Source organism: Ochotona princeps, chromosome 3 (genome assembly GCF_030435755.1).
Source record: "Ochotona princeps isolate mOchPri1 chromosome 3, mOchPri1.hap1, whole genome shotgun sequence".
Classification (NCBI taxonomy): domain Eukaryota; kingdom Metazoa; phylum Chordata; class Mammalia; order Lagomorpha; family Ochotonidae; genus Ochotona; species Ochotona princeps.
The window spans coordinates 23,935,978-23,958,025 of record NC_080834.1 but is presented as its reverse complement, the minus strand read 5'-3'; the positions used below and the strand labels follow the sequence as shown (position 1 = coordinate 23,958,025).

Genomic DNA, 22,048 nt, shown 5'->3' with positions numbered 1-22,048 from the left:
GATCTTTGATTCTCAAATTTGTGGTACTTTTGTTTATGATCCCTGGGATGTTTTGCTTCAGATGAAATCAATAATAGGGAGGGTACGAGACCAGTCATGAAAGGGAAGCCTTCCCAGGTTGTGGGATTTCATCGAGGCAGCCAAGTTTGTCTCACTGTAAACAGCAAATAGCAAGATGAAGTGATAAGCATGATGACGTGATTAAAAACCTGTTCTGGAGCAGAAAGAGCTGGAACAACCCAGGTCAGCGTGCTTCTGACCTGGTGTGTGTGTGGAGAGAGGGCACATAAAATGTTCTTTCATGTACCCGTTGTCTCTGGGCACAGGCTGCAACTCAGCAGTTGTGTTACTTGGAAAGCAGAACAGTTTCCCTTTGATGGTGGCCACGCTGCTTCTCTCACTAACTCACGTTTACGGGCAGGTGCTTTTGGGGGCATCCAGCCTGAGCACCTGCTTAGAACACCTCTCGGCAGAGCATTTTAGTCGCACGCTTCAAATCAAGTCCAACTCGGTCTTCATTCGCTTTGCCTCTGCCCGTCCAACTGGGCTCTGCGTGCTGCCCGAATGCTGCCTTGGAACACCGGCTGATTTCTGTCCGCCTGGGTGGCGGCACAGGGCTGCTTCTGACCCATTGCTCCATTGGACGTACAAAATGCAGTGACTCACTTGTGCTGCAACCCTCGAGACTGATTTTACATCCTGACACTCTGGGTGAAGCCTGTTCGGCTCTTGGCCAAAGCTATGGCTTGGGAACCCCTTGAAGGCAGTTTTGTTTTTCCTGACAATACCTGATGGTTTGGGGAGAGGTAAATGAGACACTGCTGCAGGACTTGGCGGCCAACAGTGACATGCCGAGACTACGTCTCTCCTTTTGGCCTTTGCCACGGCTTTCTTGTGTGCTTCCAAGCACCAAAGTGGGGGTTGTTCTTCTCTTCAGCCCCCCAGAGTCCTGTTGACTGGTTTGCGCTCGATTCTCTGGCTGCGGCAAAGAGGACTGCTAGACAAATAGAAGGTGCTCTGACCTCCCTTGGGAAAGCTGGCCTGAAAGCCACAGGAAGTAGAGAATACAATAGGAATTGCAGAGTTCTTGTCTAAAAAAGGGATTCCCGACGAAACATGGCGATGCCCTGAGCACGTGCCTGAAAGCACCGCGGGCGGAGGGTGGGACAGTCTGTTCTGATTTCTCAGAAATGAATTTTAGTAAGTTTTAGTATGTTTTGGTGAGCAGAGCAGTGGAATCGATCACAAGGAATGCTGACTACCTATTTAATGCTTTCTGTTTTGTTTAAAATACATGTCAGAAAACATAGACCCTGTCATCTAAACTTCTGGGGTCTGGAATGTTAATTGTGTTAAAGTCCGTTATTTCGCTTCCCAGCGCCATAGGGTGTCCCTTTCCGATCAGATCTCATCACATATTTCCCATGAATGTATTTTCAGTAATTATTGGTACATTGAAATAGCAGATGGCATTCTTCAACTATCAAACCTGACAGAGACCCGTGGAGGAATTATGAATAATAGCCGTGTAATTTCAGAACAAAAGGGTTTAAGGCTCAGGAGTTGGTGTGGAGCCTGCAGTGGAGGAGGGGCACCGAGAGCTGGTATCTGTTTCTCGCCAGAAGGCCACACACCATGCTCTGCCCCCACTGGTGTGTTTATGGCAACTGTCTCTTATTACAGTGTGCCCCCAAGCCCGAGCCCAGAGTCACCAGTGCTAAGCTAATTACTCACTGCCTTTGCAGAAACCTTCAGCCTTGCAAATAGAAACCACATGGTCTAATAGACTGAATATATTCAAAATACCTCTTAATTTGTTTAATAAGCAGAAAAATGCAACATTAACTGCTGGCTAATTCCTTATTATGGAGAACATTACAATAGAATATAGATCTGAAGCGCAGTTGAGCCAGTTTACCTGGAGGCCTGGTGGTGTGTGGTGGACCACGGCAGGCCTTCAAGTGCCCTGCCCAAGGAAACACCCACATTCTGGGTTCTTGAGACCAGACACAGAAGCCACTCATCCGTGTAACAGAGGATGACCAAGAAAGTGGAATTCGGCAGCTGGTTCTGCCCCACAGAGGGGCTCTTGGTTTTCTTAAAGCCAGTCAACTCCAAGAGAGGCGAGCGCGGCAGTGCCTTGCCCACACGCAGCCCTTCTGAACATGAAGAGAAGTCCTGGATCTGGGGGTTCTAGTGCCCCCGGAAGAGATGCTGCTTTCTCAATCAGTGCACTTTTATAATAAGAAAATGATGTACTTTTGGGGGCTGTAATTTGTAGAAGAATTAGTACAGTGTGTCTAGCGAATAACTATGGTTTCTATTCTGCATCGTGCAATTTTAATTAGCATATCAAAGAATTTAAGTAGTATGCATGGTTATGGTATATGTATAAACTTGATATATTCTAATAGAATGATTTAAGAAGAAATAACATCGTCTCTTTCCTTAAAAACACATGTTGAAATCTCTAAAGTGTTCAGACTCATCCCTTGAAGTATCCCTTTTGTGTCAGCAAGCACATTAATGTAAATAAATACACAGTTTAACCTTCAGCAATAAAGAAATGATATGAAATCAGCTGGTACTTCCTGTTTGGACGCGCGTCCTGGGCGATGCTGTCTTGGTGAAAGTCTGTAAAATCCCCTCAGTGTGGTGTTCGGTCCTCACTGTTGCTTCGACTTGGAGTTTAAGCATCCTGCATGTCCAGGCTGTCCTCATGGGCAACCACACACGGGGTATTTTGTCTTCCACTCAGGTTCTCAAAACAAATTTGTTTCAACAATGACCAACAAAGCATATGATGTTTCTGCCTGTGTTGAACATGTACAGAAACGCTGAAGTAAGTTCACGTGTATAGCAACTCAGTTGCAGCAAAGTCAAACAAAATAAACTGTGATGCTCAGAAGCTGATCCGATAAGCCTGCTGAACTACAAAATGAGTGGGATGATTTCCCATGGAGGGATTCCTTAAGGGTTACAAAGTTTCATGTTAAAATATGTTGAGCTTTATAAAGAGCAAGACATTGTGTTTTATTGGTAAATTCCTGGTGAAGGGGGCTGTGCCACAGTCACACCCATCGTTGCATCCTTGCCGGGTCTGGGCGCGCACAATGCCCTGCCCCCGTTAGCACAGCTGGCTGGGACACAGCAGAGTCAAGCCCTGCGATAAGAGGGGCAGATAGGACAACAGGGGACATGTTTCCCAGGGCCGGGGGTTTCATAAATGCAGGAAGATTAGCGCAGCCACTGGTGTGAGGGGAAGTGAGAGGACGTGATCACAGCTCATGGGAACCAGCAATGCAGGATGGGCTACATTCAATTGAGTTTCCTTTGCCGGCCTAAAATAGAGCCATTGTAAATTATGTCAGTCATTCTCGAATCATGAAAATGATTGTTAAAAAAAGTCGCAGAATACACAATGTGCATTGTTGTGTGCCTTTGAAGTGCGAACGATGAGTGTGTGATATAATACCGACTCAATAACAGCAGAGATGTTCTCCCCAAGGGGAGCGGTGGGCGGGGGGAAGTTTCTGGGTGAGGGAAAGACCGGTGTGTTTGGTCGATTCCCACAAGGGAGAATTCTTTAACTCGTCGACAGTCTGAAAGGGGCTCCTTGCACGCTTGATACCTCAAGTCTCCTGAGACGTGTCATTTTTTAAGATTCTACTAGTGTCATAGTGGGGTGGGAAGTCAGAGCATGCTGGAATTGTAACTTTTCTGTAAAGATTTAAGGTACGGATGTTGTGCAAAATATGCAGGGGGGATGCTAAAACGTTTGTATATGTATGTGTGCATATATATACACATATATCTGTATATATGTGTGTATATGTATATGCGTTGTTTGTGCTGCTTCAAGACACTTGTCAGGTTGGCTGCCTTGCCTCGGAACCCAGATGGGGTTTTCTGTGTGTGGCGCATCCAGCCTGGCGCCGCTAACATCTCTTCCTCGCTTCTTAACTGAAATTTTGAGTAAAGCAATTGTGATACTTGCTGAGTCCAGACGCGATTGCCACCAAGCCTGAGATTCTCTTTTGTTGTTTGCACACAGGTGAGGTCTGCCATAAATCCTATACTCAGTTTTCCAACCTTTGTCGTCATAAGCGCATGCATGCTGATTGCAGAACCCAAATCAAGTGCAAGGACTGTGGACAAATGTTCAGCACTACGTCTTCCTTAAATAAACACAGGAGGTTTTGTGAGGGCAAGAACCATTTTGCGGCAGGTGGATTTTTTGGCCAAAGCATTTCACTTCCTGGAACCCCAGCTATGGATAAAACGTCCATGGTTAATATGAGTCATGCCAACCCGGGCCTTGCTGACTATTTTGGCGCCAATAGGCATCCTGCTGGTCTTACCTTTCCAACAGCTCCTGGATTCTCCTTTAGCTTCCCTGGTCTGTTTCCTTCCGGCTTGTACCACAGGCCTCCTTTGATACCTGCTAGTTCTCCTGTTAAAGGACTGTCAAGTACTGAACAGACAAACACAAGCCCAAGTCCCCTCCTGACACATCCTCAGATACTGCCAGCCACACAGGATATTTTGAAGGCACTGTCTAAGCACTCGCCGGGAGGGGACAGTAAGCCAGTGGAGCTCCAGGCCGAGAGGTCCTCTGAAGAGAGACCCCTTGAGAAACTCAGTGACCAGTCAGAGAGTAGTGACCTTGACGATGTCAGCACGCCAAGTGGCAGTGACCTGGAAACCACCTCGGGCTCTGAGCTGGACAGTGACATTGAAAGTGATAAAGAGAAATTTAAAGAAAATGGTAAAATGTTCAAAGACAAAGTAAGCCCTCTTCAGAATCTGGCTTCAATAAATAATAAGAAAGAATACAGCAATCATTCCATTTTCTCACCATCTTTAGAGGAGCAAACTGCGGTGTCAGGAGCTGTGAATGATTCTATAAAGGCTATTGCTTCTATTGCTGAAAAATACTTTGGTTCAACAGGACTGGTGGGGCTGCAAGACAAAAAAGTTGGAGCTTTACCTTACCCTTCCATGTTTCCCCTCCCGTTTTTTCCAGCATTCTCTCAATCAATGTACCCATTTCCTGATAGAGACTTGAGATCGTTACCTTTGAAAGTGGAACCCCAATCACCAAATGAAGTAAAGAAACTCCAGAAAGGAGGCTCAGAGTCCCCCTTTGATCTCACCACTAAACGAAAGGATGAGAAGCCCCAGACGCCAGTTCCCTCCAAGCCTTCCGCAACGGCCGCCACAGGCCAAGACCAGCCCCTGGATCTAAGCATGGGCAGTAGGAGTAGAGCCAGTGGCACAAAGGTGGCTGAGCCTCGGAAAAACCATGTGTTTGGGGAAAAGAGAGGAAGCAGTGTAGAGCCAAGACCAGCTTCAGATGGCTCCTTGCAGCACGCGAGGCCCACCCCTTTCTTTATGGATCCTATTTACAGGTAAGGGCCACAGGAGATGCTGAAATGTGGACAGAGGCGCCAGAGGGAGTTAAGTTCCATCCCTCGAAAAAAGGTGGTTGTTGTTGTTGTTGTTGTTGTTGTTGTTATTACAAGGCAGAGGGTAACACTGCTGGATCTGGTGACTCCTATATATATTTTTTTTCCTGCATAAATTCAGCTCCTTTGGATATCTCTGAGTTTGGAAGAACTCAACAGAATTTATTTCCCATGACCATAAACTTATTTTTAAGCACTGTTTTGGGGAGTGGAAAATATGGAAAAGTCATAGTTAAAGTAAATAGTCAAGTGGCAGAAGAGTGAGACTTGAAAGTTTCCTGCAAACATGTGTCCCACCTTCAGATGCTAGAGTCTACTCTGTTAGCCCACCAACACCTGCTTTGCTAGTGCCTGGGCATGTTCTTTTACTGAACACATCTCTTAAGAGCTCCAAGTAAATGTAATATTTATGACAAAGTTTGTGTATCATGTGAGTAGTCCTGCTAAAAATATCTGCATGGAATGTCTTCATTCTCCAGATTCCTCTATGTATCCCAAACTTCTTTAGGTGAAATTGTGTATAGAAGACCTCTAGGGCAATATTCTGGAACAGTCACTTGACCTGTCTGTGATATAGCTTTTTTTTAAAATTTTCTCTCTCTCTCTCTCTCTCCCTCTCTCTCTCTCTCTCTCTCTCTCTCTCTCTCTCTCTCACACACACACACACACACACACACACACACACACACACAGAGCTTGTATCTGCTGGCTCACTCCCCATATACCTCCAGTACCTCCAGTAACCAAGTGACAGCTCCCAGCTACTCTGTCCAGGCCTCCCCACTACTTGAGCCACTAGAGTGCTGCCTCCTGGGCGTGGCATTCAAATGAAGCTGGACTCGAAGCCCGAGCAGGACCGGACCTGGCGCTTTGAGATGGCCTTGGCAGTCTTAACGGTGTCAGAGGTCAAGCGTGTGTCTATAATTTAGTTTTTAGAATTCAATTTTCTTTAAATGGTATAAATAATAATAATTGTGGCTTTTCACTCATTTTACATATTATAAGCATTTTATACTTGCTGTTGCATTCAAATCTTGAAAAAAGTGATTCATTGAATATGTAGATACTTTTTATTGAGCTTACTAAAAACGAGTATTTTCATATTTTTTGCCAGTTCTTCTATGGAGAAAAGATTGCGAGCCCTTGCCTCAGTTGCCATCATGGCTGGAGTTCCTGGTTCCTAAATGGCACTAGAACTGCAGCTCTTTTCACTTCCCAGTAGTCTTGTACTGCTCTCTGCGGCACACAGACCAGCACGGCCAGGGTCACGCCTGCTACACAAGGGCTCCGAGGGACGATCTGGAAGTCCCTCGGGGCCGTCCTCACCGTGTTGGGTGCTCTCACCCAGGGACACAGCTCTGGACTGTGCATGTCGACCGTGCGCTACACGCTTCCGGAAAGGGCCTGTTCGTAACTTAGTGATGTAAGGCTCAGGCACTTGTGAAGATCATTTCTCAAGCTTTCTTACACCCTCTCAAAGGAAGCAGCAGTCCTCTGAGCTTCCTCTCCGTCACCTCCCAGCCTGCTCTTTGTTCCAGTTCCTCTCTGATGTGCCAGCTTTGATGAAGGCCCAAAGCCTGTCAGTTTACTGAACTCATGAAGGAACTAAAGTCCAATGTTAGTATCAGGCCACAGCTGAAATCTCAGCCCTGCCCTAGATGTTTCTCCCCTCCACCCATAAGATGGGTACAATATCACCTAGCTCAACAAGTAAAATAGGACATACAAAATATTTTGCGCATAATTTTATGATATGGTAATCATTTTTACTCATTTGGATTACATTTTGAAAGTGTACTAATTCAATCATTTTAAAAGAAAAAAATTGTTCATAGAAGAAATACTTTCATGTAACTAATGGTATCATTTCCCTTCTATGCTTATTACAAAGTAGGATGGCAATGTTTATAGAACAAAAGGACAGATAGGGAAATTGTATGCTCCCACATCCCTCCAGGAAACAGTCTTCCAACATGTCATTTTCTCCTCCGCCTTCCTCGTACCTGCTCGGCTTCTCAGCAGGTGGTATCTAAACCATGCGTGTATATGTGTCTGTGTCTGTGTGTATATCCCAAAGAGGCTCTAGTGGGGCATGTAGGATTCCTGGACACACCCTGACTATTAAGGGCAAACACAGGAGAACTATTTGGGGAGGGGGGCCAACTTCTCAGTAGAAAATAGCTTTTCATTTTTTAGATGAGTCCACACTAACAGTGTCCACACTGACAGTGGAAAGGTACAGAGTTGGTGACAGCAGCTCTCCTTGCCCAACTCCTGCTCCCTCATTTCCTCATTGTCATCACCAGTCATTCGGTGGAATTCTTCCATCATCAACAGGACGTTTTCTTTCTGAGCCCTTGGAAGCGCCATGAGTATCCTTCACGCACCGAACAGACATTGTGCTATTTTTTATCAGTATGCTTCCCACAACCCTACCATTTGCTTTATTGTTAGCTGCTTTAAATGCCAGTAATTATGTAGTGATTGATATGTAAGACTAATTCATCTCCACAATCTACCTTTCACCTTTCAGAGTAGAGAAAAGAAAGCTCACCGACCCTCTGGAAGCTTTAAAAGAGAAATACTTGAGACCTGCGCCGGGGTTCTTGTTTCACCCGCAAGTAAGTACTTTGAAGTCAAGAGTCCAAGCTTGTAAACTAACTTGTTGATCCTGAAAAGCAGGTGCAATGCAATGAAAGAAATCTTGAGAACACTAGGATTTCCTATGACGCTGCTGTGGAAGAACACAGGAAATTCTAGCAGAATTAAAACCCAAGCTCTGTAAAGAAAAAGCAAGTCATATACGCATAAGAATAACCTGATTTGGCTGTTCAATTATTGCCGGCTGTTAACTACTTGAGCCCAAGTGTATTTAGGAGTGAACAGAACTTAGTTAAGAAAATAAACATTGCAACTGTCTTTTCTGTTTAAAGGTTGCTCACACTAAGATATAGATCATACTGTGACTCGTCTCAGACTCATAAAGGTCATTCTTATTCTTTTAGTGCCTCGATAAAAACAGGAAATGAGTCTACCTGACAAGTTGTTACCATAGAGGGTGAAGGAATTTGTCCAGAAACCACTGGGCATTCCTGCAAAGTTCTGTAATTGCACAAGAATTCACAATACACAGAGTTATTTGCTGAACAGATCTGTGTCTATTTACCAAAATACGTAGTCTCTTATTGCAAGGAAAACACAAGTTCACGGCCGTACTAACTGGTTCCTCTCTGTGTCCCTACCCTTTTAGTTATTGAAAAAGAAAAACTGGCTTCTGCAGCAATCACTAGCTGTAAAATTATACTAAAAGAACAGAGAAATAAGTTTTTGAGTCAGGTTTCTTAATTTATATGTTACTTTATGTTAAAAGTTACAAGCTCTGATGTAGCTAGCAAAATTCTTACAAAAAAGTGATTAGTTCTGGTCTGATATGTTCAATGCTAAAAGATGGCCCCTCCGGAAGAATTGGTAGTAATGTCTACAGGCCATCCTGTGGAAGCTGTGGGACAATTAATTCGTTTGGGGTATGATTTAAAATTTTATTTTGCCGCTCTGTTCTCTCTTGTCCACTTTTTCTAGTACATTCCCAAAGTCATAACTGAAGAGTTTGAGAACTGAAATGCAGTCCCCTGTGTTGGCAGGAAAAAAAACTGCTCAAAAATTCTCATTTCACATCAGAGTGAGAAAATACATACTTCCATCTGCAAAAGCTTAGAAACATTTCATTCGTGTTAGCCTTAGGTAGCAAGTCTAGGGAATGACACCATTACAGAATTACCAAAAACAAGGAAGTTCAAAAGCAACAAATGGTGATCAAGGTCTTTATTTTATAGTCAGGCTGTTCTAAGTAACATTTGCAAGGTTTCCTGGGCTAATCAACTTCAATATAATGTGTATTTTGTGTCACATGGTGTTATATAAAGTGTATCTCTTATTTTTTTAAGTTTTTGATTAACGTGTAATACTTGTATATTTTTATGGTGTGCATATGATATTTCAACACATTAGGCAGCATGAACTGATAAAATCATGTGATCACTGTTTCCATTTCCTTTTGTGTATGTTTAAAACCTAACTTCTTTCTTCCAGTCCTATTGCCGAGAGCTGGGGCCCGCTGTGCTGGGGACAACAGACCCTAACCTATCTGACTGTCGCCATGCGGTAGCCAGTTTGCCACCGGGCCCCCTCTTTTTCTCCCCGTACATCCCTCCTGATAACTTTCTTTCCTGTTCTAAAGAAATATTTGTGCTGATATAATCTTTACACATATTTAACTATACTAATCAGATTATTGCCAGGAGCCAGGGACCTCTTCTAGGCTTCCCACCCAGGTGCAGGGTCCCAAGGCTTCGGGCCATCCTCCGTTGCTCTCCAGGCCACAGGTAGGGAGCTGGGTGGGATTTTGAGCAGCTGGGACATGATCCGGGGCACCTCTGGGATGCCAGCACTTACAGGCAGAGGATTATCTAGTTGAGCCAGTTGCAGCAGCCCCTATTTCAGTCTTTTTAAAAAGATTTATTTATTTGAAAATCAGAGTTACAAAGAAAAAGGAAGAGAGACCAGTCTTTATCCTTTGCTGTATTCCTTAAGTGGCTGTCACCTCTCAGCCTTACACTTTCCTTTATAAAGAAGAGAAATACATTCATTATGTATTTTGTATTTGATAGTTGTATTTTATATAATACATTTTACATTATCTCTTATGTAATTTTTGATTTATTATAACGAGAGAAATAGGCATTGTAGAAGCTGTCGTTGGAGACATAGTTAAAATTTCTTTTTTTATGATGAACGGTAATTTGGGCAAACAAGTGATGGCTAAGGATAGGACGGAGGGAATGTGTTCATGATCTTCAGCATGTCAGCTTTGCTGATTTCTCTTGTGCGTGCTTGGCATTCGTGCTGATAGCTGATGTGAACAGCCATTGTTGTAAAACTGGTTATTAGCTTTTGGTTGGATTTTTCTGTATTTAAATATCATCATTGGTTGTTTCCATGTGAGTTTTATTTCCAACTGTTCATCTCTAACAAAGTTCCCTTTGTCCTGGATTTTTGCCTTTGATTCGTTCATTTAAATTTATCCCTTTTAAATTATCTTGATTATCCTGTTACAACATTGCAAGAAATTGGGTATAATTTAATCTTTTCTCAAGACATTTACACATTGGTGTGAAAAATACTTTTTGCGATTTTACCCTTTTACATTTTTGTCTCTTACTTGTACTTCCTGTAGTTCGAGTCCCCTGGTTGAGCCTTCACCCCGGAAGAACTGTGTTCTTCCTTGCTGATCCCTCCCACCAGACAGAATCGGCAGGGCCAGAAGTTCTGTTCCTGGAGCAGCTTCCAACCCAGTGATGTTTGGCATGAAATGACACTTACCGCTGGGCCTCTTTGTTTCTTCTAATGAATGTTTTAAGCGATCATTTATTGATGCTCTGAGCCCCATCCGATTTTGTTCTCTGACTCAATCACCCACTTTTTGGTAAATGTTTCATTTTATTATTGCTGATTATAAAAATATTGGATTTACTAGGAAAAAATTGTGTAATGTTTAGATTTTACATTAAAATTTAGGGGGGCATTTTTTATAGTGAGTAATTGATGAGCCGGAAGGGGCTGCTTTGCTGTGAGATTTGAAACGACAGAGTATTTTTCTTGGAAGAAAGTATAATCTGACTTGTAACCTTGATTTTGAGCTTGAGTGTAGGCACATAGAAGAAACTTAGCAGCGTGTTAAAACTATTTAATGGTCATTTCCAAACCTTTTTTTCGAGTCAGAATTACAGGGTAACCCAAAAAATCAGTAAATTAGTAGAAATGCTAAGTTTCTCCAAGGTTAGGTTGCCATAAGGATACCTGCACAAAAGTCATGTTTTGTTTTTGTTTCAATTTTGCTCCCAGTTCCAACTGCCTGATCAGAGAACTTGGGTAAGTTTCCTGCTTCTGTTTCTGCCAAAAGTAGCCTTGCACTCTGAGTGCCTGCACAGCTCAGGAGCTCTGGGGTCAGCCAGTCATTTCCCTGCCTTGTCCAGCTGTAACCCTGGCAGCAGGCATGAGGCATTTGGGAAGCTATCATTTAGGCAATAATTTTATTTGATAAATCTGACCTGTCCTACATAATTGTACCTCCATAGAAAATGTTCTGGGCACTCGTGAGTATGCTCTCTAAAGAACTTGAAATGAGCACTGAGTGGGAAGGCTTTGTGGGATGTTGAAGAGGATTTGGGTGAAGCCTGCTGGAGGATCATCTCACAGCAGTGCCTGGACTTGTCATCCGTGTCCCACTGTGGAGATTGCTTACGGGTTTCCGGAGAAGTAAGACTACATGCTTGGAAACCAGTATTGAACTAGTTGCTGGTCTCTTAGCTTCTCAACTCGGTGTCAGCATCTCCAGATCCGGTTAACTTGTTACTGCTAGCAGGCAGCGTTAGTGTTTCCTTTTGCTTTTTATAATCAGATAGAGGATGTATCAGACATCAACGTGATAAGAACAGATACTGCACATGATCTTAGCCAAAAGGCCAAGAAGCGATTGTTTTTTATAATTAGGAAGATCATTTAGGATGCAAAGAATACTGCTTGTTCAGTTTTTACCTCCAAAAAAGAGTTGGGTAATGGAAATAATATATTCCAAAATGTCCTGTAACCTCCAGCTTTTACAGATTATTCACTCAAAATTGTGCTGATTTCTAAGACATTGGAAGAATCTTGGAATGTAGTTCAACGTTTAAAACCTACTGTACAGTTATATATAAATGAATTTGAGTTGGGACATTCTAGCACTTCCTGTTTCCTTTATCTGATGTTTACTTTTCTTAAGCTATATCTCTTGTGTGGAATATATGAACAACTGTGACTTTTATCATTCTGACAGACTTTTAAGGATTAAGTTTGCTTATTTAAGAAGCATGAACGTGTTTATTTATGGAAAGGGAAGGAGGATGATTAATGCAAGTTTTTATAATGAATGAATAAAATGGTTCTTTTTTAAAATATTAATTAACTTGAAGGGGGAGAGAAAGAGATATTGACAGGCAGGGAGCGTTCCCTCTCTTCCATCCCCTCATCCCTTCCCCTGCTGCCTAAAGTAGCTGGAGCCCAGCCAGGCTGAACCCCCAAAGCAGGAACTGGACCTGGGTCTCCCGCAGGGAGTCAGGACTGAGCTGGGCCTCCACACCCAGCGCGGCTCCACCAGGTGACACTCTGCTGGTTCGATGCGCTGACCTGTGTATCCAGTGTCCTTCCTCTGCTTTCTCCGGCTTCGGGGTCCTGCTTCGTGGCTCTCATCTGCTCCAGGGAGCACTGTGACTCTGGAGCGAGAGCTGTGTGTTAGCCGCTGGCAGCATCCGCCTCTTCCCTGGCATACCTGGCATACCTGACCCTTTCTTCCATGGACTTGCAGCTGGTCCTTCCTTATGCTGCCACTGTGGGCTTAGACAGTTCCATTCCACCGAGCCACAGGCCTTATCAGCCACATGATTTCTATTTCTATTATAAAGCAGTTATTAGTGGGAAAGAGACCAATATGTTTTTATAATATTTTGTGGTAAAATCACAAAGTAATTTCCTAATCATGACTGATGAATGTGGTGCATGAAATGAGATAAACATAAAATATGAATATTTACTGCTGCTTTACATGGCCAGATGTAGAGATTTTGCAAGATGATCAAATGAATAAATATGGAAAACTATCAAATCTGCAAACTTTCCCATCATAAGTTATGTGTACAAAGATGGTTATCTTCTGATAAGGCCATGGGTAATCTAATTTGTGAAACATGAGATTACATGATTCATGATGCCTTTAGACATATCATTTCATATCATCAGGTTGTCACTTTAATAGTTTTAATGAGAAACTGTTTTATGTCATCAATTATTGACTGCCAGATAATAAGGGCTGAGCTAAGTGCTTGGGAGCCGATGATTGTATCTTTCCTGCTGATATGTTTTTAAAAATACGAACTTGATTTGACTAGAGAGATAAGTACATTTTTTGGTAGGAGCCAGGGAATTGTGTCTAAATATTAGTTTGCGTCAGGATGAAGTTAATAGCCTCCTGGGAACTGGAAGGGGGTGAAGCGGCTTCCTCTTGCAGACAGCTGGCTGCAGATACCATCGGTGACTGCTGTGTATGTAAACAGAAATTACTGTTCCATCGAAAAAATTGTCCCTCACTGATCCGAGATTAGCCTGTGACATTAATGGGTCACACAGCAATACATTTCTAAAATATGTGCTCTAACTTTATTTTGCCTATTCTCAGCACATTTCTTATTCATAATTGCACACAACGCCCTTGTAATTGAATTTTGCATCATTAAAATCCAGCTAGATTCTTTTTCCAATCTATCTTATTTTTAAAATACCAAGTTAGATCCAAACTCACAACTTCTGTAAAAAGCGTTGCTTTTGTCAGAACACTGTCAGACCAGAGAGCAAGTTGGGGCTTTCGCCCGTCACCGTCTTAACCCGATGCCTTCATCTCAGGCACAGACTAGGGCTGATGTCAGCTGCAGAATGATCAAGGACCTCCCCCTGGCAGATGTGTAAGCCGCCGCTGTCCGAAGACAGAAACTCATTCCAGCCTCCTTCCAACTAAAGCCAAGTATTATAGGAGAAAGATGAAAACAGGCCATTCAATGAAGACATTATGGTGCTTCAGTGACTGCTAGCTGAGTGTGTGCGCGTATGTGTGTGTGCGTGTGTGTGTGTGAGAACAGTGTTCCTAGCTACCCTTGGCTCACTTCCCTTGCTCCTTCTCTGCCTTTCCCTACTCAAATTTCATCCTTTTTCATTTGACATCAGAAGTGGAGCAAGGATGTCTTGTAACAGGGTCGGTCCTTAGCTACCCCTTATTCCTTTTCTCATTGTTACAGGAATGTAGTGACTTGGCCTTGTAGCCCCTAATGTATTTTCTTGTTTCTTAATGGTTTACCCAAATTGAAACAGTTTGAGATAAAACAATCACAGTGAGCTTTCTTCAGAAGGGGCTAGCTATTAACAGCTACTAAAGCAAGGTACATTGCTCTCAAATAACTTGAAGGCTTGTAGTTTATGTGTGTTAGAGAGGAAAGCTGAAAATAAGAATAGCTATGAGTAAGCCATTTTCCATATAGAAGGAAAAGTTGTTCTATAAGATGTATTGCAGCAGAAATCTAACTGTGTTGGCAAGGTAGGCACATTGAGGGTTTAAAACCACTAGATAATGAAACTTAGCCAAATATTAAATGTACATAAGTAAGACATTTACAGTCACCGCCCATGCACTTGCTGTTCTTCCCCTGATCGTGACCCTGACCCTCGGTCATTACTGCTCATCAGCCCCAAGACCAGAGGTCCTTTTCCACTCAGACAATTTGGTGGAGTAACAAAAATGATATTCTGCAGGGAACAATTAAAGGGAGTAAATGCAAATAAAGTAATTTCATAACATCTTTCTGGATTGCTCTCTAATAAATAAGACCCAAAGTCATGTGAGAATGCTAATGCTGCGGCCGGCAGGGGCGATGCGGGTAATCTGCGGAGACCGAGTTGCTGCAGTGTCTCTGAGCAGCGTCCTCATTCCACGTCTGCCCTGTGATCAGTGCGTGTCAGAATCCTTCATGGTGACAAATGTGCTGTCCACTCGCATCTGTGCGGGATGTTTTAGCAGCTGAGTGATTATGATTCAGACCCAGAGCTTATAGCCCTCACTGCCTCCCAGCGCGTTCACATTTGGCGTCTCACAAGTAAATGTGTCTTGACTTTCCTCTGAGGTCTTTTCTTTGGTAGTGTGTTTGATGAAAGACATTTGGCAAATTGGCAGTGGTACCCCGTGCATTGCAATTTGTAGCTCGCATTCAGAGTGCAGGCATGAAATGAAAGGGCGGCACCAGGATAAAGAGGAAAGAAGGCAAGCTGACTACAACATGAATACTCATTTGGGACATCAAGCATATGACATTCCTTTTGTGCGAAGAGAATCATTCTGTTAGGATCTTGCCCTAGTTTAAGACGTTGCTGGTGTTCTGGCCAGCATGGGTGCCCAGAGAGAAAGTTTTTGTTCATGTGCCCTTTGGGTAGGAACTCTTGACTTTATGCTTACCTCGAACTCACTAATGTGTCTTGCTGTCTCATCACCAAGAACGGCTTGCCGCTTGGGTTTCCCAGCGGCCTGGATATGCAGGTGTTCCCGCCTTGCTTCTTGCCTGCTTTGGGCCTGCACTCTGTGAAATATGTAGAAGGGATAATGTGAAAACACTTTTGATAGCTCCTGGAGCTCTCTAGCGGCATCTTTTCCTGAGAACCAAATAAAGAACGAGCAGGTTAACGTAACAGGATGATCTGAACATTGGCTTTTTCTGCTTAAAAAGAATTTGGCAGAGGGAAACTTCCAAACAAAATATGAACACTGAGGAAATGTAACAGTTTGGGAGGGTTGAAGATGGCAGTCCTAGTTGTGCACATCCGGGTACCTGAACAGTGTCTTCTGCTTATGACGTCATTCACTCGTGTGGAGGCAGACAGATACACGAAGGTCAGGGGCGAGAGAGGTTGGTGTGAGTGAGAAGGAGTGAGCAGGAGGGTTCTTCTTTAAGAAGACTTTCTGAAGATGTGTTCTTGTGAATTTCCCGCCTGTCCTTCCTCGGGCATGCCAAGTCAGGTTGGATGTGGTTACATTGCTGCATCAGTAACTGCAAGTTTAATTCAATCTGTGCTCAGAAAATGTGAAACTCAATATTGCATCAAGATTTTCTGCAAATAACCCTACTTAGATATTGAGTATACCTGGGTATTAACTCAGGGTCACCCAAGGCAGTCTGTGTTTCATTACTGTCCATTCCACACACTGACTCATCCTGTCACTTTGGAACGCTTGGTATTGTTGTATTCTGTAAGGTCCTTTAACAGGAGCCCATGGCTCTTGGAGTTTTCAATAATTAAGCAAAATGTTTGGCATCTTTACCTAAAATTTCTAGTTTTCTTTTCTGTTGATACCCATAATGCACTACTAATACTGTTGCTAAATGAAATTTTTAAAAGAATTTAACTTTCTTATCTCCATTACGTTTCATTGCTCAATTATATTATTACATTATTGGAAAATGATCCAACCCAGGTCTTATAGGTGACCTGCCGTGTTACAAGCGTGCCTGTGTCATGTGTTACTTAGGAGTCGCTGGATGCTCTGCTAGTTTAGTGCTGGGGCCTTACCGTCTCCTGGCATCCATCACACTCGGTGGACTGGAAGCCTCCCTGTTCATGATGCTCTAGGTTTGCTGGAGACTGTCACAGAGGCAGGGATGCCAAACCCGTCACTGCTTTTCCTTCCAGATGTCAGCCATTGAGAATATGGCGGAAAAGCTTGAGAGCTTCAGCGCCCTGAAGCCCGATGCCAGCGAGCTTCTACAGTCCATGCCGTCCATGTTCAACTTCAGAGCACCGCCCAGCGCCCTGCCCGAGAGCCTCCTGCGCAAGGGGAAGGAGCGCTACACCTGCAGGTAGGGCACAGTGGATGGCGGCTCACGTTCCCCAAATCTCCCCTCTGATCCCAGAAGGTTCTGCTGTTTGTTTTGGAAATTATTCTTGATTGGATGATTAATAGCAGCCATGATAGATTTTAGGCACTTCAAAGTGTTCTTTATTTGGTGAGATATAAAATCAGTGGTTTTAAAAAGTTATTATTAAATAAGAATTTTAACACAGGCCATTTGGTCATGATAAATGAGTTTGGAAGCGGTCCCGATCCTATCTGCCCGTCTCACTTTGATGTTTATGAATTTTCCTTCACAGTTAATTATTTTCATCCAAAGGTATAATACTACCGTCCTCAAGCATACATTTATTAATTGTCATGGCATTGAAGAATAAGACAGTCCTTAAGTGAGGAAACTAGTTCATAAATTTCTTATTGCTCAGCAGCCATAGAGCAAAGCTCGTTTTATGCTGTGTGTGTGTGTGTGTGTGTGTATGTGTGTGTTCAAATACATTGTGCTTATAGCTTCAGAAATGCCTTCAGAAATGTGTGGTGTCTGACTCTGGCATATCAATTTTTCTTCTCTTTGGAAAATGTGTCACTTTGTTTACAGAAAAGCTTTCATGGGAACACACCTTGATGGATGAAGTCTTAGCATCTTGTCTGATCTGATACCGTTTAGTGTATAGAGTTGTCACTGGCTGACATGTAAAATGAGTTTCTACGTTTGAAATCTGTTTACATCAACCCAGAATCACAAACTCTTGTCATTTTTTTATTCCTCTGTCTGCTTCATTTTTCTCTATGTAAAGATATGGAGTTAATAACAGAAATATATGGGGGTCATCACAAATGAGATCTGTTTTCGTCCACTGCTTGTTTGGCTTGAGCACATTCAGCCAGATCTCACAGCACAGCCGGTTTTTCTATTTATTTCTATCCGTAGAATGGCTTTGTTGCGAATTTTAAATACCAAAGACATGCGAGTTCCATGCAAGACTAATTAAATCAGGACCGAAGTTGTGGCAGCGAGCAGCTCCAATGACGCCGTGGGAGCCCTGTGCTGACTTTCTCTTAAACCTCTTTTCCTAACAGATACTGTGGCAAGATTTTTCCAAGGTCTGCAAACCTCACCCGGCACTTGCGAACCCACACAGGAGAGCAGCCGTACAGGTTGGACACGATTCGTGCTAAATGTCTTGACTATTGTGACACTCCAGTGGGCACGTGGGCACTGTTTGAAAGAAGGCTGCTTCCGAGCGTGCCTGAGTGTGTGCTCAGTCAGTTTTGAACCAAGAAGAAACGAACAAAAAGCTGAGCTGAGAAATGGAAGAGTTCTGATTTCTCTGAGAGGCTTCCCCCCTCTTCAGTGCGAGGCTAGTCTACAGTACTGGCCATACATTTATGAAACATTAGCTATTTTTCAAATGTTTCAATTATGAGTACTATTTTAATTAACAAAAGTCATTAACAACACAGCCTGCTTCTCCCTGAATCTCTACATTTAACAGTCATTCACACTTTGCTGTGATAGGTCTGTGGCCCTAAGTTCTACTATGTTTAAGCAAAAAAAAAAAAAAAAAAAAAATTATGAAGAGGAGGAAAACATGTGGAATTAAGGTCGGACAGATTAAAATGGATTGTAAGAGGAGGGGAAAATTCTACCAACCGTTTGCTAAAGTAACTCCTAACTTCGTCTGTTCAATTCAGTTAACCAGTAGGCACATGGAAAATGTCTGATGTTATACTACTACTTAGATAAAGGTGAAAATAAGAACTACTTTCCTTTTAAAACATAACCTGCATATGTAACGTACAATTCCTTACACATAATATTAGCTCCTCACCAACATTTCAGAGTTACTCATCTTAAGTTCATCTTAAGTTCTAAAATTCTTACGCATTACAGACTTGTAGAATTATTTTTGTCTAAATGCTAACTTTTCAACGTGAATAAATGCAGAAATGAGATAGCAGGTTTCAAAGCTTTTTATCTGTTTACATGAAAGAATAAATTAGGCCGATGCTCGTCTGCAGATCAATGGAATATTAGGGTACTGCGGGGCTGAACCCTGGGGCAGCTGTGGAACTTTCTGGAGTTCTTTGGTTCCATACAAGTTTTGTGCATCCCTAGACGTAAGTTATGGTCTTACTGTACACACGAGAGAGTGTGCTTGTGAGCTCTGTGTCTGACGGCGGTGATGCTGCAGAACAATGATTTCTCTTTTGGGGAAAGTTCTATTTCCTGGGAATTTTGTTAAGATGAGAGGAAAGATTTTCACATTGCTGTTTTGTTCTGGTCAAGAGAACTGATTAAACAGCTGTGTTATTACACTGATCTTACTCATTTTTGTACTTGCAATCAATGATTTTATTCTGTCATTAGAAAAGCATTACCTAGAATTTTTGCACAGATGGAGAGCTGAAGTAATTATTTGTACAATCTTTCTGTTTTACAAAGGAAAAAAAATCAGACCTATGGATATTAATGCTTTCTATTCAGTCTGCTTCTTTTTTTTTAATTCATTAGTTACATTGTATTATGTGACACAGTTTCATAGGTACTGGGATTCTCCCCACCCCTCCCCACACCCTCCCCCCATGGTGGATTCCTCCACCTTGTTGCATAACCACAGTTCAAGTTCAGTTAGATTCCCTCTTTGCAAGCATATACCAGACATCTTATAGTCCAGTCAAGTTCCTCGGCTTCTTAGGGAGACCCTGTCTGGTCTGAGGGCAGAGCCAGCAGAGTATCATCCCGATCAATTAAAAGCTCCAACATACCATCAGCGACAATTAACTTCATTGTGGAATTAATTGATATAGTATTGAGTAACCAATATGTTAAAAACAAATGCGATTTCTTAACCACATTTTGTGGTCACCTCATTGACATTTCAACTTTAGTTTATACACAACATTATAACATAACATACATAAAATAACATGTTTTACATAACATCGTATCATCTTAAATTAGGGCAAACAGTCTGCTTCTGAAAAGAATCTGAATGAAAGCTCTGGCCCCAGGCTCGCACTGCAGGCTCTTTGTTGCAGATGAAACTGGTGGCCTCTGTCCACACCCAGGACGGTGTGGGGTGCTGCTTTAAGACTGAGCTGTGTCTTCACCATCCATGAATTTGCATGGATTGATAATTTATTTAGAACACTTGCCTTTCTGGTCAAGACACAAGCTGTGAGGATCATTAGCTAGAACATCCTGATGGGTCAGTTGGATTCAGATTTGAGAAGATGATGCCTAGTAGATCTGGGGCATGCGCTTTGCTCACAAGCAGAAGGTTGGCAGCGTGTCAGATACGGATGCCTCTTCTTCATAATCTGTGCAAAAAATGTGAAGTGGTTGGCAGGAGTGTAAGTGTTCCCAGGTTACTCTGCTGGAGACCACGTGGCTGTGCAGAATGGACTGTCCTTCTTAGTGCAGTGGGCACTAGTGGTAACCGGGTCATTGCATAGAAGACCCTACTCCCTATGCTTGTCACTGTCACTGTTGTTAGGGAGATTATATCCTCACAGCCACTATCGATGTGGCCTTGCGTACTTGCTCTGTATTAATATTACAAGAAAGCAGCAGTTTGGATCCTCATCACCAGAATAATTTTTTAACGGGGAAATGACATCAGTCTTTGAGTTCATTTATTGATACCAGGCCAATATAACCAGTTCAACAGATTTATTTTTCCCAAGAGGGCCAACAGAACTTCTGGCATCTTTTAAGGACTGCAGAGCAGCTCAAGGACTTTGAGTGGAATGGGTGATTTTTGATGTGGAGCCCTTAAGCCACTGAGTTATATTCAGAAGTGTGAGCAGAAGGGCCTTTCATACACGGAAGAATGAGCTGAAATTTTCTAGCCACTGTTAGAAATTTTCATTTAAATATCATTTGTGTAAATTCAGGCTTTTTTTCTTTCAAAGCTATATCATAATAATAATCATAATAATAATAGTAAGAAGCAAAAGATGGAATCCTTATCCTAAAATTCCAGAGGAAAATAATCTCATCAATTATAAAAACTATTTTTCCTTCTGACAATTGGAAGGCTGACAGGTTACATTTTATGGTTTTATTTTATGACTGATGAAAAATTTTATAGTAATTTGTCTTTTAATCATATGGAAGTCAGAAGCAATATACCAATCAGTAAGTGCTCTTCTGACAAACTCCTGATTTTAAATTGCTACAGATTCTTTCAGAAAAACTGAAGTGGGAATGAGAGAGAAAGGACGCTAGTGGAGACCTTTGCTTTTGTAACAACTGAAGAATTTCGTGATCCTCTTGCCTGCTTTTGTAAAAGTTAAAGATGCAAAGAGCAAATGCTTCAGGCTGAATCGCCACAGGTTATGAAAATCAGTGTCTCTCAGACCATCCCAAGTATCAGTTTTAAAGGTTTGGAGTGTTCGTTGTAGTTTGGGAGAAGAGAACAGGATTTTACTTAAGATTAACTATACAGAAGATAAAAGAAATTAGTTGATCAGACTCTAAAACGAAATTGAGGAAACCATATTTTAATCTAAAAGGTGATTTTTTTGCCTTTATTTGAAGAAAATGTGAATTTTTTTCTGCTTGTTTAGAAAAGCTGGAATTATACTGTCCTAAAACAAAGCTAAAACAGTGTCCTGACGTTGAAGATTCTTGCTTTGAATACTGACACAGAGATAATTTAGGAACCATCGACTCCTCAGTTTTTCCCCATGAATTTTCACAAAATCCTGAATATTTGTATAGCCAGCCACGCAGGCCGTTTGGAACTGGACTCCCAGACTGGACTGCCTGAGCTGTCCTCTGGCCTGGTGTTAATGGGTGTCAGTTGTTGATGTCAAGCTGACAAGTCCTTAGTGGTAACTCTGGGTCGGCTTGTGAATGTCGGCTGTGTGTCTGTTTTTCAGATGCAAATACTGTGACCGATCCTTCAGCATCTCCTCTAACTTGCAGCGCCACGTGCGCAACATCCACAACAAGGAGAAGCCCTTCAAGTGTCACCTGTGTGACAGATGCTTTGGCCAACAAACCAACTTAGACAGACACCTCAAGAAACACGAGAATGGGAACATGTCCGGTGGGTGATCCACGGTGTCCTGCGAGAATGGCAACTGGTTGCTC

General features: G+C 42.5%; 1 protein-coding gene and 1 pseudogene across 10 annotated transcripts in view; one reads left to right on the top strand and one right to left on the bottom strand.

Annotated features, from left to right (window-relative positions):
* The window catches only part of MECOM (MDS1 and EVI1 complex locus), a 541,661-nt gene that overhangs the window by 505,361 nt on the left and 14,252 nt on the right, over nt 1-22,048 (top strand). For 7 of the 10 annotated variants that reach the window (XM_036494941.2, XM_036494940.2, XM_058661509.1 and 4 more), the window contains 5 exons: nt 4,055-5,411; nt 8,002-8,089; nt 16,788-16,954; nt 18,025-18,102; nt 21,835-22,004. In XM_036494941.2, coding sequence (XP_036350834.2) covers nt 4,055-5,411; nt 8,002-8,089; nt 16,788-16,954; nt 18,025-18,102; nt 21,835-22,004 — 1,860 coding nt within the window. The remainder of the gene's footprint in view (nt 1-4,054; nt 5,412-8,001; nt 8,090-16,787; nt 16,955-18,024; nt 18,103-21,834; nt 22,005-22,048) is intronic. The other 3 variants (XM_036494942.2, XM_058661515.1, XM_058661514.1) reach the window with 1 other exon arrangement.
* On the bottom strand, nt 11,896-12,001 carry LOC118759001 (U2 spliceosomal RNA; annotated as a pseudogene).